At 36.2% G+C, this 13821-nt stretch overlaps 1 protein-coding gene across 3 annotated transcripts in view; it reads right to left on the minus strand.

Moving 5' to 3' along the window:
- RhoGEF3 (Rho guanine nucleotide exchange factor 3) overlaps positions 1 to 13821 on the minus strand; it is a 111061-nt gene that overhangs the window by 1535 nt on the left and 95705 nt on the right. For all 3 annotated transcript variants that reach the window (XM_089838067.1, XM_089838065.1, XM_089838066.1), the window contains 13 exons: positions 4766 to 5899; positions 3545 to 3682; positions 2902 to 3021; positions 2553 to 2706; positions 2091 to 2212; positions 1826 to 2002; positions 1554 to 1748; positions 1307 to 1486; positions 1140 to 1244; positions 689 to 1072; positions 462 to 546; positions 211 to 369; positions 57 to 134 (listed from right to left, as the gene is read on the minus strand). In XM_089838067.1, coding sequence (XP_089694193.1) covers positions 57 to 134; positions 211 to 369; positions 462 to 546; positions 689 to 1072; positions 1140 to 1244; positions 1307 to 1486; positions 1554 to 1748; positions 1826 to 2002; positions 2091 to 2212; positions 2553 to 2706; positions 2902 to 3021; positions 3545 to 3682; positions 4766 to 5899 — 3031 coding nt within the window. The remainder of the gene's footprint in view (positions 1 to 56; positions 135 to 210; positions 370 to 461; positions 547 to 688; positions 1073 to 1139; positions 1245 to 1306; positions 1487 to 1553; positions 1749 to 1825; positions 2003 to 2090; positions 2213 to 2552; positions 2707 to 2901; positions 3022 to 3544; positions 3683 to 4765; positions 5900 to 13821) is intronic.

A 13821-nucleotide genomic window follows, 5' to 3' on the forward strand; every position in this document is an offset into this window, starting at 1 on the left:
CACAAGTATTTAAGATACCACACAAAAAAAAACAAAGTAAAGAATAGTTTACTAACCTCTGGGCCTTTTTGTCTTATTTTTATTTAAAACTGCTAATTTGGCCGCTTTTTTGGCTTGATTTGTCACTATGAAACCTTTTAAAACAAACCAGAATATAATATGAAGTCCCTTCAATTAAATTTAATTAAAACTAAAATTAAAAATAAATACCTTGTTCCTTATCTTCGAGACCTAATTGTCTCTCTTCCCTCAAGGCTTGCAACCAACGCGATTTTTCCATGGAACTTTTGGCGTAAAATAGGAACCACTTATCTCGTTTGCTGCAGTGAATTTTCCATGCATTTCTCAGCGTTATTCCAAATTGAGCATCTACGATTGACGACAAGTACAACATCACAACCACAACCCAAGACTGAGACAGATCGAAAAAAAAAAAAAAACTAATAGAAATAAACCCGAACCTTTTCCATCCTCTACATCGAATACGCAACAATGATTTAGATCTATTCTACCCTTGTAAACGGCTGTGTTTCTCTTTATTAGATCCTACAGAAAAAAACGATATTGCTCAAAAATGATTGTACATGCACGGATGTTCCGATGTTCGGCAGAAACAACATTTCTACAGGGGCTCATAGGAAATACATTGGGAATCGTGCCCCTAGATGTTGTCTTAACAATCACTTACCTTTTTGCAATAGACTAGAAGATGGTCAAATAAGAATAGTGTAATGTCTCTGGACCAGTTGGATGTGACTCGCGTAACTTCACCGGAATGAATCAATACCGAACTGGTCTCCAAAATATCTGGTCCCTCCCATCCCTCTATGGATTTTTGCCACTCGACTAGTTTCTCTAGACATTCCATCCTCCTCTTTCTTTCGTTGACCATTTGCGCCACTCCCCTCATGGCTGCCAAGGCATCAGTGACGGTACGGTGGTCAGGGTGATCTGGTTTAGTGTATTTGAGCAGTTCCGCTAATTGTAGCGGGTATTTGCAGATCTTTTGGACAGGAGTTAGCAGAAACCCGTCCAAAGATATGTCAATCATGTCTTGTAACAAACGACAGGCCTATCATAAAAACTCGCGTTAGTCCCGCAAGAGCTATAGTCTACGTTTTAAATTCAATCTCAATTACTTCGAAAAACTGGACGTATTTTTGGTCGGAATAGAGTTCCTGTAATTGGCTGACCGCCAAAGGATGATTGTTACAATACTCGGAATATATTTTGAACGATTCTTTCTGCAATTGCGGAGACAATTAGGTCTTGAACAATAGCCTAAAGGTTTTTGAGGGAGGCTTACGTGGTCCAAGAAACACTGGCCTATTTCACTAATATGAGGCGACTGCCAGTTAATGCAGGCTTCTAAATTTTTAAGAAAAACGCTCTGAAAGCTGTAAATGGCTTCGATGTTACCGAAGATGGTGGAAATGACTTCGTCTAAAAACATGTCCGGCCTTCGTCGGACTTGCCTCAGATAACCCTAAACCCGACAAGATGTTTTTTTAAAAAATGGCCCCTATAAGACTAGTCTCGCGTCATCAACTCACTTCCACGACATCCCTTAAATGCTGCACAAAATCTCTCTCTGTGGTGACAATTTCTCTTACAACGTTGGCCCGTACTTGCTCGTTACTGAGTAAACTTATACTCATCTTACGCGGCGCGTGATTACGAGAGGTTAATGTGCCATCGGCCATTTTTATAATGCAATCCTCAACCGTGTCCTCTTGGCTTACTCTTAACTTTAGGACGTAGATCGAAGCGTACCATATTGTAGTAAGAACAAAACCATCACCGAGCAATGTACCCAAGTACTTACCCTAACAAATGGCGCGGGAAACCACCCGGATCGACCTCCAATGGAACCCCACCACCAATCTTTATCGCCAGTATCAGTCACCTCTATTACTTCCCCGGCTTTAAAGGGAAGTTCTTCGAGGTCTATCGTAACATGGTCCCATAAGGCCTCCGCATACGTCACGGTGTCTTCGTACATCTAAGTTTACACCATCCACCCAAAAAATACTTAAAATTCGCCCCAAAAACCATCAAACCAGCCACCAAGATCACCCAAAGTAACTTACCTCTTTCAATACATTCTGTTTTCTATTCGGACTCTTAAGAATGTGATACAATTCATTATCGGATGAGAAATCTTCATCCGAAGATGCTGTACTTTCTCTGGATCCTTCGTGATCGGACAAACCTGTTGATTAATGGTCAAAAGTCAACAAAGCCAAGTAGGGGTCAATTCAACGATGCCCCACCCAAACCCCCAATCGTCAAAGACGCTGACATAAAACCACAACTAAATCCATTCTTGCCAGCCATAAATATATAAATAAACCCCAAAAAACCTAAAATTAGACCACCGCAACTAAACAAAACCACTCAAATGTTTATGACTCTTATTCTTTTGCAGTTGGGGGGTTTAAGAATCAAAAGAATACATCAAGAAATACCATAAAATGGTTATAAAAAGGAAAAGTAGTTTCATGGGATCAATTTCGAGTTCCAACAAAAGAAAATAATAAAAAAATATTTACCATGATCCAATCCTTTATGAGCGAAACCCATTTTCTCCAAATCAAGCGGTTGACTTATCGATCTGCGTAATCTTGATTTTCCTTTTTGTCTTCTAATCCTTGGTCTTATTTTACGCTCTGTTCGCAATTTTATTGGAGGTGGAGTTGACATTTGCTATATAACAAAGACAGAAATAGACCAAAAAAACCTCATCAGGAAAAATTGTCTTTCAAAAGACGCGGAAATAACAAAGGGTATCGTAGAAGAAAGAAAATAGACGATGTCCCTTCCCTATGCAACACCATAATGGGAATTCACCCGCATCTTCCCGAAAAAAAAAAACGAAAAGGTTTTTTCTTTTTGTCTTACCCGATCAATGCTGGGTGTTCTACGGACGGGACTACAGTAAAGATTGTCTCTGCTTCTAGGAGACGTTGATGACTCCCTGAAGACATCCCCGACGCTCTTACCACCGCCCAATGATGTTACCTACAAGATTGAATCACCCTTAGAAAAGTTATGACTCTGGATGGTATCGTAGCTCCGTCGAGTTAGGTTTTCTTTAGCGACCCTGGCAATAATATTTTCTTTCTAACAAGAAGTTTGAAAAGGGGCCTAAATTTCATAGGAGTTAGAGGTAACTCATGGCTAGTAATACGATGCCCAAGACGTATTCCATTACGTGAGAGACGAAATTACTTACCATCCTGTAATGCTAACTAAGTTAAACCCAAATTCACGATGGAAAAATCACGTCGCGACAGAAAATTATTATTTATTCTTCCATGGAGGAAGCAGGGGGTCAAAGGTGAACCCTTAAGCGTAAAGCACTTGCAACTGTTTTCCCTTAGAACTTTATAAGTACTACTATCTAGTAATTCCATACGTTAAGCCTATTTTCTTGGAAGGAAGGGTGAAACATAAACCGTGTGTCCCCCTATGACCGAACGCGACCCAATAACTGTCTATTTCGGGTCAGCAGCAGCATCTATATCGAATTAAATTGTCGTACCTCATCGACCGATTCCAAATCAATATGATCAATATAATCGGACAAAGGTCGGTCCGATACTTTGTTTTTCGGTGATGATTCCGAAGTGGACACCGCCCTTCGACGAAGTACCGCTGGACTTTCCGTGGCCGAATTTGGCTGCAGAAAATTATGATTTTCTATTACAAAACATATTAGCTTGCCTTAATACATTTTAAGACGGGAAATGAAATGGAAATAATGGATAATGGAATGTACCTAAACCTAATCTAATCTATAAATTCGTTTCCTAACCAGAGGAAATTGATAAGAGGCTACCCTCTTCAGACAGGTAACTCCATATAAGGAATTTATTGGCGCAAAAAACCCATGTTTTTACTACTTTATTCATTGATATCGTTAAAATCGTCACAATAATTACGGAAGTGATAACTGATTTAGCGCCAATCACGTCACGTGACTACGTAAGATGAGGACTGGGTCTTGTTCCGTTTCCATAAAATTAATTAAATAGTTAAGCCTATTTTAATTATATCAAAGACCGATTAACTGAATCTATTTTTAAAACGCAATAACACTTACCATATCAAAATGAAAACGTTATAAACATCTTAAACATTATTCTACCCATACTTTAAAAGTTAAACGCAAATAAACAAGTTTAATAAGTGGAAAAATTGGCACGATATAAAATGTGTTTTCCCACAAACTTTTCCCCGACTTAATAATAAAAGTTCTACACAACGTCAAGCTTCCTGTCGAAGGCTTTAGTACGGTTTTGTTTTTATCGGTGTAGAAGTAGACTCATCATTTTAACCAGCCTGTACAATCTTTCTCGCCTTTAAAGTAACCAAGCAAGCCGGGTCTAGCTCCTTTTAACAGTGATTTTAACAACATTTTAGGCCTAAAACTCATTTAGAAGGCTAGTGCAATTACAAAGGTTGATTAACTAATGAAGCAAGAACTCTAGCTTCGTTTAATGACATTGAAAAAAGGTTTGCTGGGGTGGAGTTGAAAAAGTACTATTAAAAACACCGTAACGATGTTTTCCCCCGTTAAAAGTTTCAAGCCATTTAATCCGAGAGTAAAACTCGAGCTGAGCCATGGAATGATGCCAAAAAAAAAAGAGAGAGAGAGTAACCAACAGCAGACGTTTTTCTCTCGTAATTGAACAGCGGGGTTGAGTTTGGGTTTAAATGATGATGTTTAAAAGTTTTAACCCCATTAAAACAAAGGGCTTACCTCAGTTACACCACCACCATCTCCAGGACACGTCGCTTCAACTTGAATGCCGCTATCCGCGCTGTTACACTTGCTACTCCGACAATCCTTCTTTCGCAGCTTCTTCCTGTCCCTCGAGGACCTCAAAACACTCAGTCCAAGTTTAAACAACCCGTCATCTTTGCTACTGTCCGTACCCAAAGTCCCGGGACTTGTCCCGCTAACACTGGTAGGTTGAGCCGACACATTCTGCAAGTTCCATAAGGAACCGAGTTCAGTTTCCACCGTACTGGAAGGTCTACTATTAGGGTTCGAAGACGTGCCGGTACTAGAGTCACCCGTAACACCACCACCGCCGCTGACGGAACACTCCGAAATTGGTAAGGAATTCGTGAAGGAAGCCTCTTTGTCATAAGGGGGTTCGCTAGCCGGAAGTGGGGGAGGTTGGGGTGATGGAACTTCCGGTAACGGTGGCGGGGTTTCGTCCACGGGGGTAGAGGTAACTGGAGTTGACGCGGTCACTTGGGTTTGTGGCGGTGACGTATTTGAAGTCGTTGAATCTTTACGCGCCTTTTGGAAACGTAAACTAAAAGTCTTGCGGAACTTTTGCAACATACTGTCCGTGGCCCTTATGGACGAGAAGCGGTTGAAGAAGGAATTGCCACCAGTATCCGGGGAAGGAGAGGCGGAACCGTCACCAAAACGCGGGAAATTTGGCACGCTAAAACAATTAGGGTTAGTTTGACTCAAGATGGTGCGTGTGTCCAATTCTTCGCCGTATACTTCCGACCATGGACGCCGGACATCGCGAACCGATCCACCACCAATAGCCTCAACGCTACCGGCGCGGAATTCGGGGGTACTAGTCGTCTTTAAGTGTCTTTCCGATCGCGAAATTGGTCGGTTGCGGATCAGGCGATACGCGGAAGGCGGTAATGAAGAATATGGCGCTATTGATGGAGGGACTGTTGTCGTCGAGGATGTAGTTTGTTGAGTATCCGTTATGGAGTCGGAACCATTTTGGTTCTGATGTTTGCGCAGTTGAACCAATGGGGAAATCTCCTCCCCCGTTGTTCCAACAACAAGGTGAGAATTTGTTGGTCCAGTTTCTATGGTTACTGTTTTCTCCCATGATGTCTGATTTTGCGAATGCTCCTATAATAAATAAAAACAAACAAACAAATTTTAAGCCTTTTTTCCTAGATTAAAATATACCAATAAATCCATTATATCTCCATGAAACCCTTACTGATGCGGACTTCATAAGAACTGCACAAAGTATAATTGAAAACTAACACTTACAAAATATATGGTTAAAATCCATTGAGAAAGAAATAACCATACATACTTTTAAAGTGGGTCACTAATTTTTTAATTGATTTTTAATCGATTTCAACATAAAAATAAGGGGGGGGGACCAATTATTTCGACGCCTTAGTTTCGACAAGGTTCTTAAAAAAATGGAGGCGAAAAGTGAATTAGTGTTCAATAATAATTTAATAACAGGGTTAATGATTTATTAACGGTGAAACTGTTAATTAATATATATTTTAATAACGTTCTTAAATTAAGAATTATTGCCAGGTAAATGTAACTTGAAATAAAAATTATTAAGTAGAAATTAAATACCGCTTTGATGCGGTTATAAAATGTTAAATTTTATTTTAAAATTTAAATTAAAAAATATTTTTTTTTAAATTATTTTTATGGTCAACTATTTCGGTTTTTCCCGAAATAATTACGGACCTCCCCGAATTATTTAAATTCCTAATTTTCATATACATTGTATAATAATAAATAAAAACATATTTTAAATTAAATTAAAGGTATGGTGAACTGTATTTTTATAACGCATTTAAAAAACAACCTAAATAAAGGTCACCAATGCTAGACTTAAAGGCCGACTTCCACCGAAAAGGGTTCTTACGAACTGAAGACCGTGCATCGATTCTTAACAATAGAGCGACCGTGCGAATTTTCGAGTCCCCACTGGGGCAAAATTTGGAGGGGTTCTTACGAACTGAAAGCCTTGCTATGTGGGTTCTTACGAACTGAAGATGAACAATAGAAAGTCTCTTAAATATTTTATTCCCGATTTTTAGGACCCTCTGAAGGAAAATATCTATTGTTTATCTTCAGTTCGTAAGAACCCCCGTATCAAGGTTTTCAGTTCGTAAGAACCCCTCAAAATTTTGTCCAGCGGGGATTCGAAAATCGGCACGGTCGCTCCATTGTTACTCTCGATGCACGGTTTTCAGCTCGTAAGAACCCTTTTCGATGGAAGTCGGCCTTTAACTATGGGAACCCAAAATAAACCAGAAGAACTTATCCCCCATCCCCAAATATAACAAAAAAAAAACCAGCAGGAAATAGAATTCTACAAATGATTTCTTCCCATTCAAAACTTCCTCTATCACCATACAAAAACAACAAATAGAGCCAAATAAGAAGCCTCTATCATTCATTTCTAACAACAATCAAAGCTACTGCACCCATAAGGGTGAACAGTGAACACGCAATTCAAAGAAGCCCTTACGTAACATCGAATCCCCCCTCACCGGCTTTGATTTCAGTATCAAATCAACATGAGAAAATGAAAACCGTGGCGTAAAAAAATTCCGCCGAGCAGGTGGTGTTCACTTTCATCTTCCCTATTGTATTTCACCCTATTTCCGCGCCAAAAATAATAATAAAAAACGCGAGGAAAAAAATAAATAAAATGGTCAAGTCAAACTAACCTGAATATATTCACTACTACAGTTTTCAAATACTTGAAAATCGAAACTTTGATTCCTTCTAAATATGACGTCGAGTATAAACCTTCCCAGATCGTTCAAACACATTTGGGAAGTAACAAAAGTTTTGAAGAAATAAGAAAGAAAGAGATTGGCGGGAGTCTAAACGACAGACAGACGATATTCAAAAGATTCCCTTTAGGAACCTTTTTGAAAATAGCCTACAGATAGTTTTGCAAAACGGTTTTTTTTATTATTCAATGTATTATCCTTTGGGGGGAAGTGTATAGAAAAAAAAATGGTCCCAAAAGTGAAAAACCTGTTTTATAAATATTGCTATTATCACGAATTTATAAATTTCCTCATGAAAATTTAACTAAAACCATCAGTTTATAGATAAGTTCCATTCCAAGCGAGAATTGAAATCCTACACTCGGTTAATTTTGCAGGACTTCCATCTTCCTATTTAGTCTGTACTAAGCCTTTGACATCGCCTAGTCACCAGGCGTCTTCGCTTTACCTCTAACCTATGACCTACCTCACTCACTTCAAAATTACAAGCTCCAGTTTCTAAGTTACCAGAGATTAACAAACTTATGGTAGGAACATATCTTATGCTAAGAGACCCAAGTCATGTCGTGTCGTTCAACGTCACAATCATACATTCTCGCGAAGATCGAAGTCATTCATAATATCGAAAATGTATTAAAAATATCCCACGCGTATGAGAACCGAATCTTCTCTTCTTGAAAGAGTTTAAAAACCTTGTCTTTAAAAAATAAAAATTGTTAAATATATTTTCTTGGACATTTGAAGTCATGAGGAAAGCCTGTTTCTTACATATATACAGGGTGTGGTTTTGGTAATCATTTTAGGGAGAGGTGCATGGCGAGAAAAGAGTTGAAACATAATAATTATATCGAAACCGGCATCTCTCTATATAGTTATGAGATTAAGTGGTTCAGGTTAAGAAGGTATCTATGTAAAAATATTCAATTTTGATACGAGATTACAAACTCGACCAACAAACTAACCAACCACACCCGTCCATTTTTATTATAAACCTAATAAATAAATAAAGCTATTATTAAATTAATTATACTGTTAAAGAAATTTACTAATAAGTTAAATAAAATTGATGATACGTTTAATTTTTTTAAAACTTAATTTTAAGCAGTTGCTAAGCCTAAATGTTTTTTACAATCGTAAAAAAACAACAAGAAACGTTTAATTAACAGGGAAAAACCCAACTGTTAATTAATTACACTTTTAAAGAAATTTACTAATAAGTTAAATAACATTGATGATAAGTTTAATTTTTAAACTTGATTTTAAATAGTTGCTAAGCCTAAATGTTTTCACAATCGTAAAACAACAAGAAGGAACGTTTAACTAACAAAATGAAGAAAAAAACAACTTAACTCCAGAAGAGGCCCTTCTAAATCCTAATTCGATACAGTTTTTGTAAAACAATGCAAAAAAAAATTGAAGATTATTATGTTAAAAGGCGTTGTTGGTCTATACCTCAGGGAATAAAAGGGGTTGTATTTAAAGTTTCTAGGCCTAAATGTAATTGTATAATCTAATATAACTTTCCCCTTTCTATTTTGCGTTTCAAAACCTTTCAAATACCATTGTTTAAAAAAAAAATTCCACACAAAATGAGTTTAAGTTTTGTTTTGTGTAAAAAAAAGAACAAATCCAAGGTTAAAACAGTAATTGGAATTGCATTCATGAACAATAAGGAAAAAAAATGTTTATATTACTTGCCAAGTAATACTTAAGCCTAAATTACAATAGATACCTACATAAAGAAAGATTTATAGTGGTTCTCTCTTTAGCTGTAGGTAGAGTTATAACGCGTTTCTAATATCTATGAAAAGATACAACTGGATGGTTCAGGTTCGTGTCCTTTTACCGGATTAGAAATTTCAAGACAAACCCTCCAATGTCGGTGACGGCCTTACACTCAATCAAGTCGTGCATGGGTAAAGTTAAACAATGGATTTAGGAAAAACGTCTATGATCTTCGAGACCTTTAATTTGCAGACTAAACTATCGGCTGATTGCCCCAGTTAATTTGCGGGCTTGTGATAATCCACCACTTTTAGTTTCGGACGTAGCTTCAGCTTTGTGTTTTTTTTTCTTTTTGTACAAAGGACTTTTGGCTCTTCTTCTTTTATTATATATAGCGCTATCTGATCTGTCAAATGAAGGAGAATGACCCCTAATCTATTTTTATTAATAGAATGCTAAGCCTATTTTTGGATTTATAAAATTCAATAATTGCAGACGACATTATGGCGCGTTGCCTAGGTAAATTTATCAGAGACGTACTAAGCCTAATTTTAATTTCTTCTCTCTAAGCCTTATTTCAATGACTAAGAAAAGTAAATAGTCTTTAGGCCTAATTTAAATGTTTATAAATTCAATTTCACTAAAGAGATTTCTAGAATCAAATTTGAATATTTCTCTAGAAGATTTCGTCTTAATACAAATTTTAATGATGATGTTGTTGGATAAAGATGCGTCATTCAACGATGACTCGCAAAGTTTGAAAATAAGTGTTAAGCCTAATCTTTACGTTTCATTTTAAAATTTACTTCATCAATGTGGGTGGTTTGAACCCAATTCTAACTCAAGACCCAACAACCCCCAAAAAGCTTTTAAAAAAGGGAACTCTGTTCTTCTAAAAAGGTCAAAAAATTGACGTAGAGGTCAGACACTCTCTTGAGATAAAGAGAGCATCTCCAGTCTGACCTTCTTAGATAAAACTTGAAAAAAATTAAAAACGCAAAATTTGATTCTAGAGGAAACTTTTTCCCAAACCTAAAACACTCCACTCGTATCTGTTGACCACAGTCCCCCTTCAAAGCCTTTAATACAATCACCTTCGCTTTAACTGCAAAATAACCTTGTTAAAACTAAAATCAAAGAAACACTGAAACAGTTTTTTTTCTTTTACGACGTTTTGGTGTTGTTCCAGACCGAAATATTTTAGAGGGAAAAAAATACGCTATTTTCTCATAAACTCAAGCGAAAACAATGACAGTATTGTTAATAACTGTTACAATGAGACATACCAATGTAACTTGATAGCACCTATAAAGACAGACGATATTCATTCAAGCGAGGATTTATTACAACCTACACTAACAAGATAAGTTGGAAAATGGAAAATAGACTATATTTATTTAGAACAATATTTTCCCAAAAGCCTAAAAAAAATTCAGGGTTATTCCGTTGCCCAAAAGTAGAACAAAGATATAAAATCTTTATTAATATTGGGATGGATTTATTTCAAATCCCAGCAATAATAAAAAATATGATCTCCTCAAAAATTGCCTAATATATTTTAAATCTTAAAAAGACTTTTAACAATAAAATCAATACTCTAACAATAAAAATAAATATTTCTCCTTTTTTGTTCAATGGTTCTCATTTTTCTTGAGAAAGTTTACGATTGAAAAGAATAGCAGTCCAACATAATAAAGATTTCTGCAATTTTTTTCAAAATTTACTTTCTCTTGTATATATAGATTTGGAAAAGCAAAATATAAACTCATAAATATTCGATTCAAAACATGCTTCAATGGTTTTAAAAGTAATATAAAACCATTGAGTTGTTTTGGATGCGGACATTTGTGAGATTTATATTTTCAAAGAGATATTAATGGTAATGTTTATATCGAATGTTGAAAATTTAGGGTTCATATTGATTTCAAATGATTTTGGAATATATTTTAAGATATTTGACAGTTTTGGCCTAATTTTGGATTAGTTTTTCAAATATTTGAATTTTTTAAGACAAATTTTGAGATATTTGAATAGTTTTCGGGCTAATTTAGAAAACATTTATGAGATATTTGCCAATTTTGAGCCTAATTTTGCAATCAAACTACATTTAAAGACATTGGCCAACTTTTACCCCTTAATTTTGCAATCAAAATACAAAATATACACCGTCCACCTACCCATAACCTATAAGACATTTATTCATGAACATCATAATAATAAATTTATTTTCTCTCCAAAAGTTCAAACAAGTTTTAGGAGTTGCTAAAATCCCCTGAGCGGCATAAGAATGAATTGAAAACCATTCAACTCCCGCGAAACAATCTCTAATTAGCATACGTCAAAACAAAGGGGAGAGTTCCAGAACCACGAAATATCGATTGATAAAAGCATATACGGCATTAAGACAAGCAAAGCGAGTAAAGCCAGCAAGCATTTAACCGGATGAGAGGTTTTCCTACGCGCCTTGCAATGGTTGTATCCGAAACTTTCCACATCAACGGTCACCCAATGCGAGTTTTGTGTCCGGTTTTTTTTATTTTCTTTACTAAGCTTTTATTGGACAAGTATTAGGATTCTGGTACTTGTTTTGCTTAGTTGAACTTGGCAATAATTAGTCGAAAAGTAAAGTTTTTTAATCGAAAAAAGCGTCCTAGAAAATTATTAATTACTTCCTCTTGGATTCATTAGTATCATAAGTTTATAAGTGATATGTTCCCCATAAGTATGACACCAGGCCCGTAGCCAGAAAAGTTACGCAGAGGGGGCAGTATCTTTCTGTGAGGGGGCATGGCAAATGGAGTTTTTTTTTGTAGAATAACATAACATAAATATCAAAATGTCAGACAATAACTATTTCCACAGGTATTTCATTATTGACACTTTTTTAACATTTGAAAATCAAACTTTTTGTAAAAAGTTTAAAAAAAATAAATTGTTAATAAACAATTCTAAATCTTAATTTCTAGTCAGATCTTTTTCATAGGCTAGGGAAGTTAAGTTTCACTTTCTTTCAAGTGACATAGCTCGTCGTTAAAGTGAAAATACGCGAGTAGGACAAGAAAAGCTTGCCTCGCAACTTCGCAAGTCGCTGTTGAGGCGTCAAATGTAAGTCTGTACCCCGAGGGGTCGGTCATTCATTAACTCCCGTACGCTACACGTGAAATCCAACTTAAGAAATCCGAAATCAATGCTGATTTTGAAATCAAATAAAAAATCCGAAATCAGCAACGAAATCACAAAATCATGAAAGAAATCATAAAATCAGGAAAAAAAAAACACAAAATCAACTAAGAAATCACGAAATCAACATAAAAGTCACGAAATCAGAAGCGAAATCACAATATCAGAAACAAAATCAGTAAAGAAATCGTGAAATCCATTACAAAATTCACGAAATCCAAAATCCAAAGAAATCATGGGAAAAATCTAAAAATTCGATGAAATTCATTGGATTTTATCGAATTCTGAAATCAAACGAAATCCGACGAAATCAAACGAAATCCGACGAAATCAAACGGAATCCGAAGAAATCAAATTGGATTTCGAAATCCCGAACACTTTTTCCAAAACGCCCGACCCCTCGCTGTACCCCGACATAATATTTTGGTCCTGGATGACAAAACCGGCGATATATATCAAGGATAATGACAAAAGGCTAAAAATTCCAGTGCATCAGGGATACAAATCAAAAGTGAATTTAAAACATACAAATGAATCAGGGATATATCAAGTAAAAAAATTCCAGTACGGTATCAGGAATATACACAGATAAAGACAATAAAGTCTAAAATATGTTGATATAAATTCTAAATAGTTTTAATATTTGTGTACCAAAATGAAAACTTAATTTGATAAGGGGGCATTGGAAAATTTTGAGGGGGCATTTAGGGGCAAACCGAAATCTTATTTGAGGGGGCAGGATATATTTTTGAGGGGGCATTGCCCCCTGGTGCCCCCCCGTGGCTACGGGCCTGTATGACACTAACTACACTAGAGAGTAATGCTAGAGACGTACAGCTCGAGCTAGTTCGAGAACGACAAGCGAGAATTGAAATACTACACTGTTAATTTTGCAGGACTTCCATCTTCCTATATAATCTGCATTACTAAGCCTTTGACAGTGCCTCACCAGAATCTATAGAATCTATCTGCGTAGTACGTCACACCCTCCTAAGTCCTACCACGGTTTTTGCAACCATATTGGTGGGTTTCAGCTTTCCTTATGCAATGAACCCACCAATATGGCGGTGTAAATTATCTCACATATCTTAGCTCCTTCCCCAAATGAAAGTTCTCTATGACCTACATCACTTCATGACAAGCTCCAGTTTGTAACCAGTGTCAAACTTATAGCCAACAGATATTTTGAACTTATGATAGTATTTATTAAAACAGAGCGTGTGAACTAACCAGATTTAATGATTTTTTTTGTCCCAGAATATTTCCAAAAAATAAAAAAAAAATAAAAATGATTCTAGAATATTAAATTCGGAACAAAATTTCTTTATAAATCGATAAATTTCACTTTAACTTTAACGGGGACAT

The sequence above is a fragment of the Phalangium opilio genome, unplaced genomic scaffold (genome assembly GCF_054372755.1).
Source record: "Phalangium opilio isolate 3A_F unplaced genomic scaffold, DU_Popi_V2 ptg000045l_1, whole genome shotgun sequence".
NCBI lineage: Eukaryota > Metazoa > Arthropoda > Arachnida > Opiliones > Phalangiidae > Phalangium > Phalangium opilio.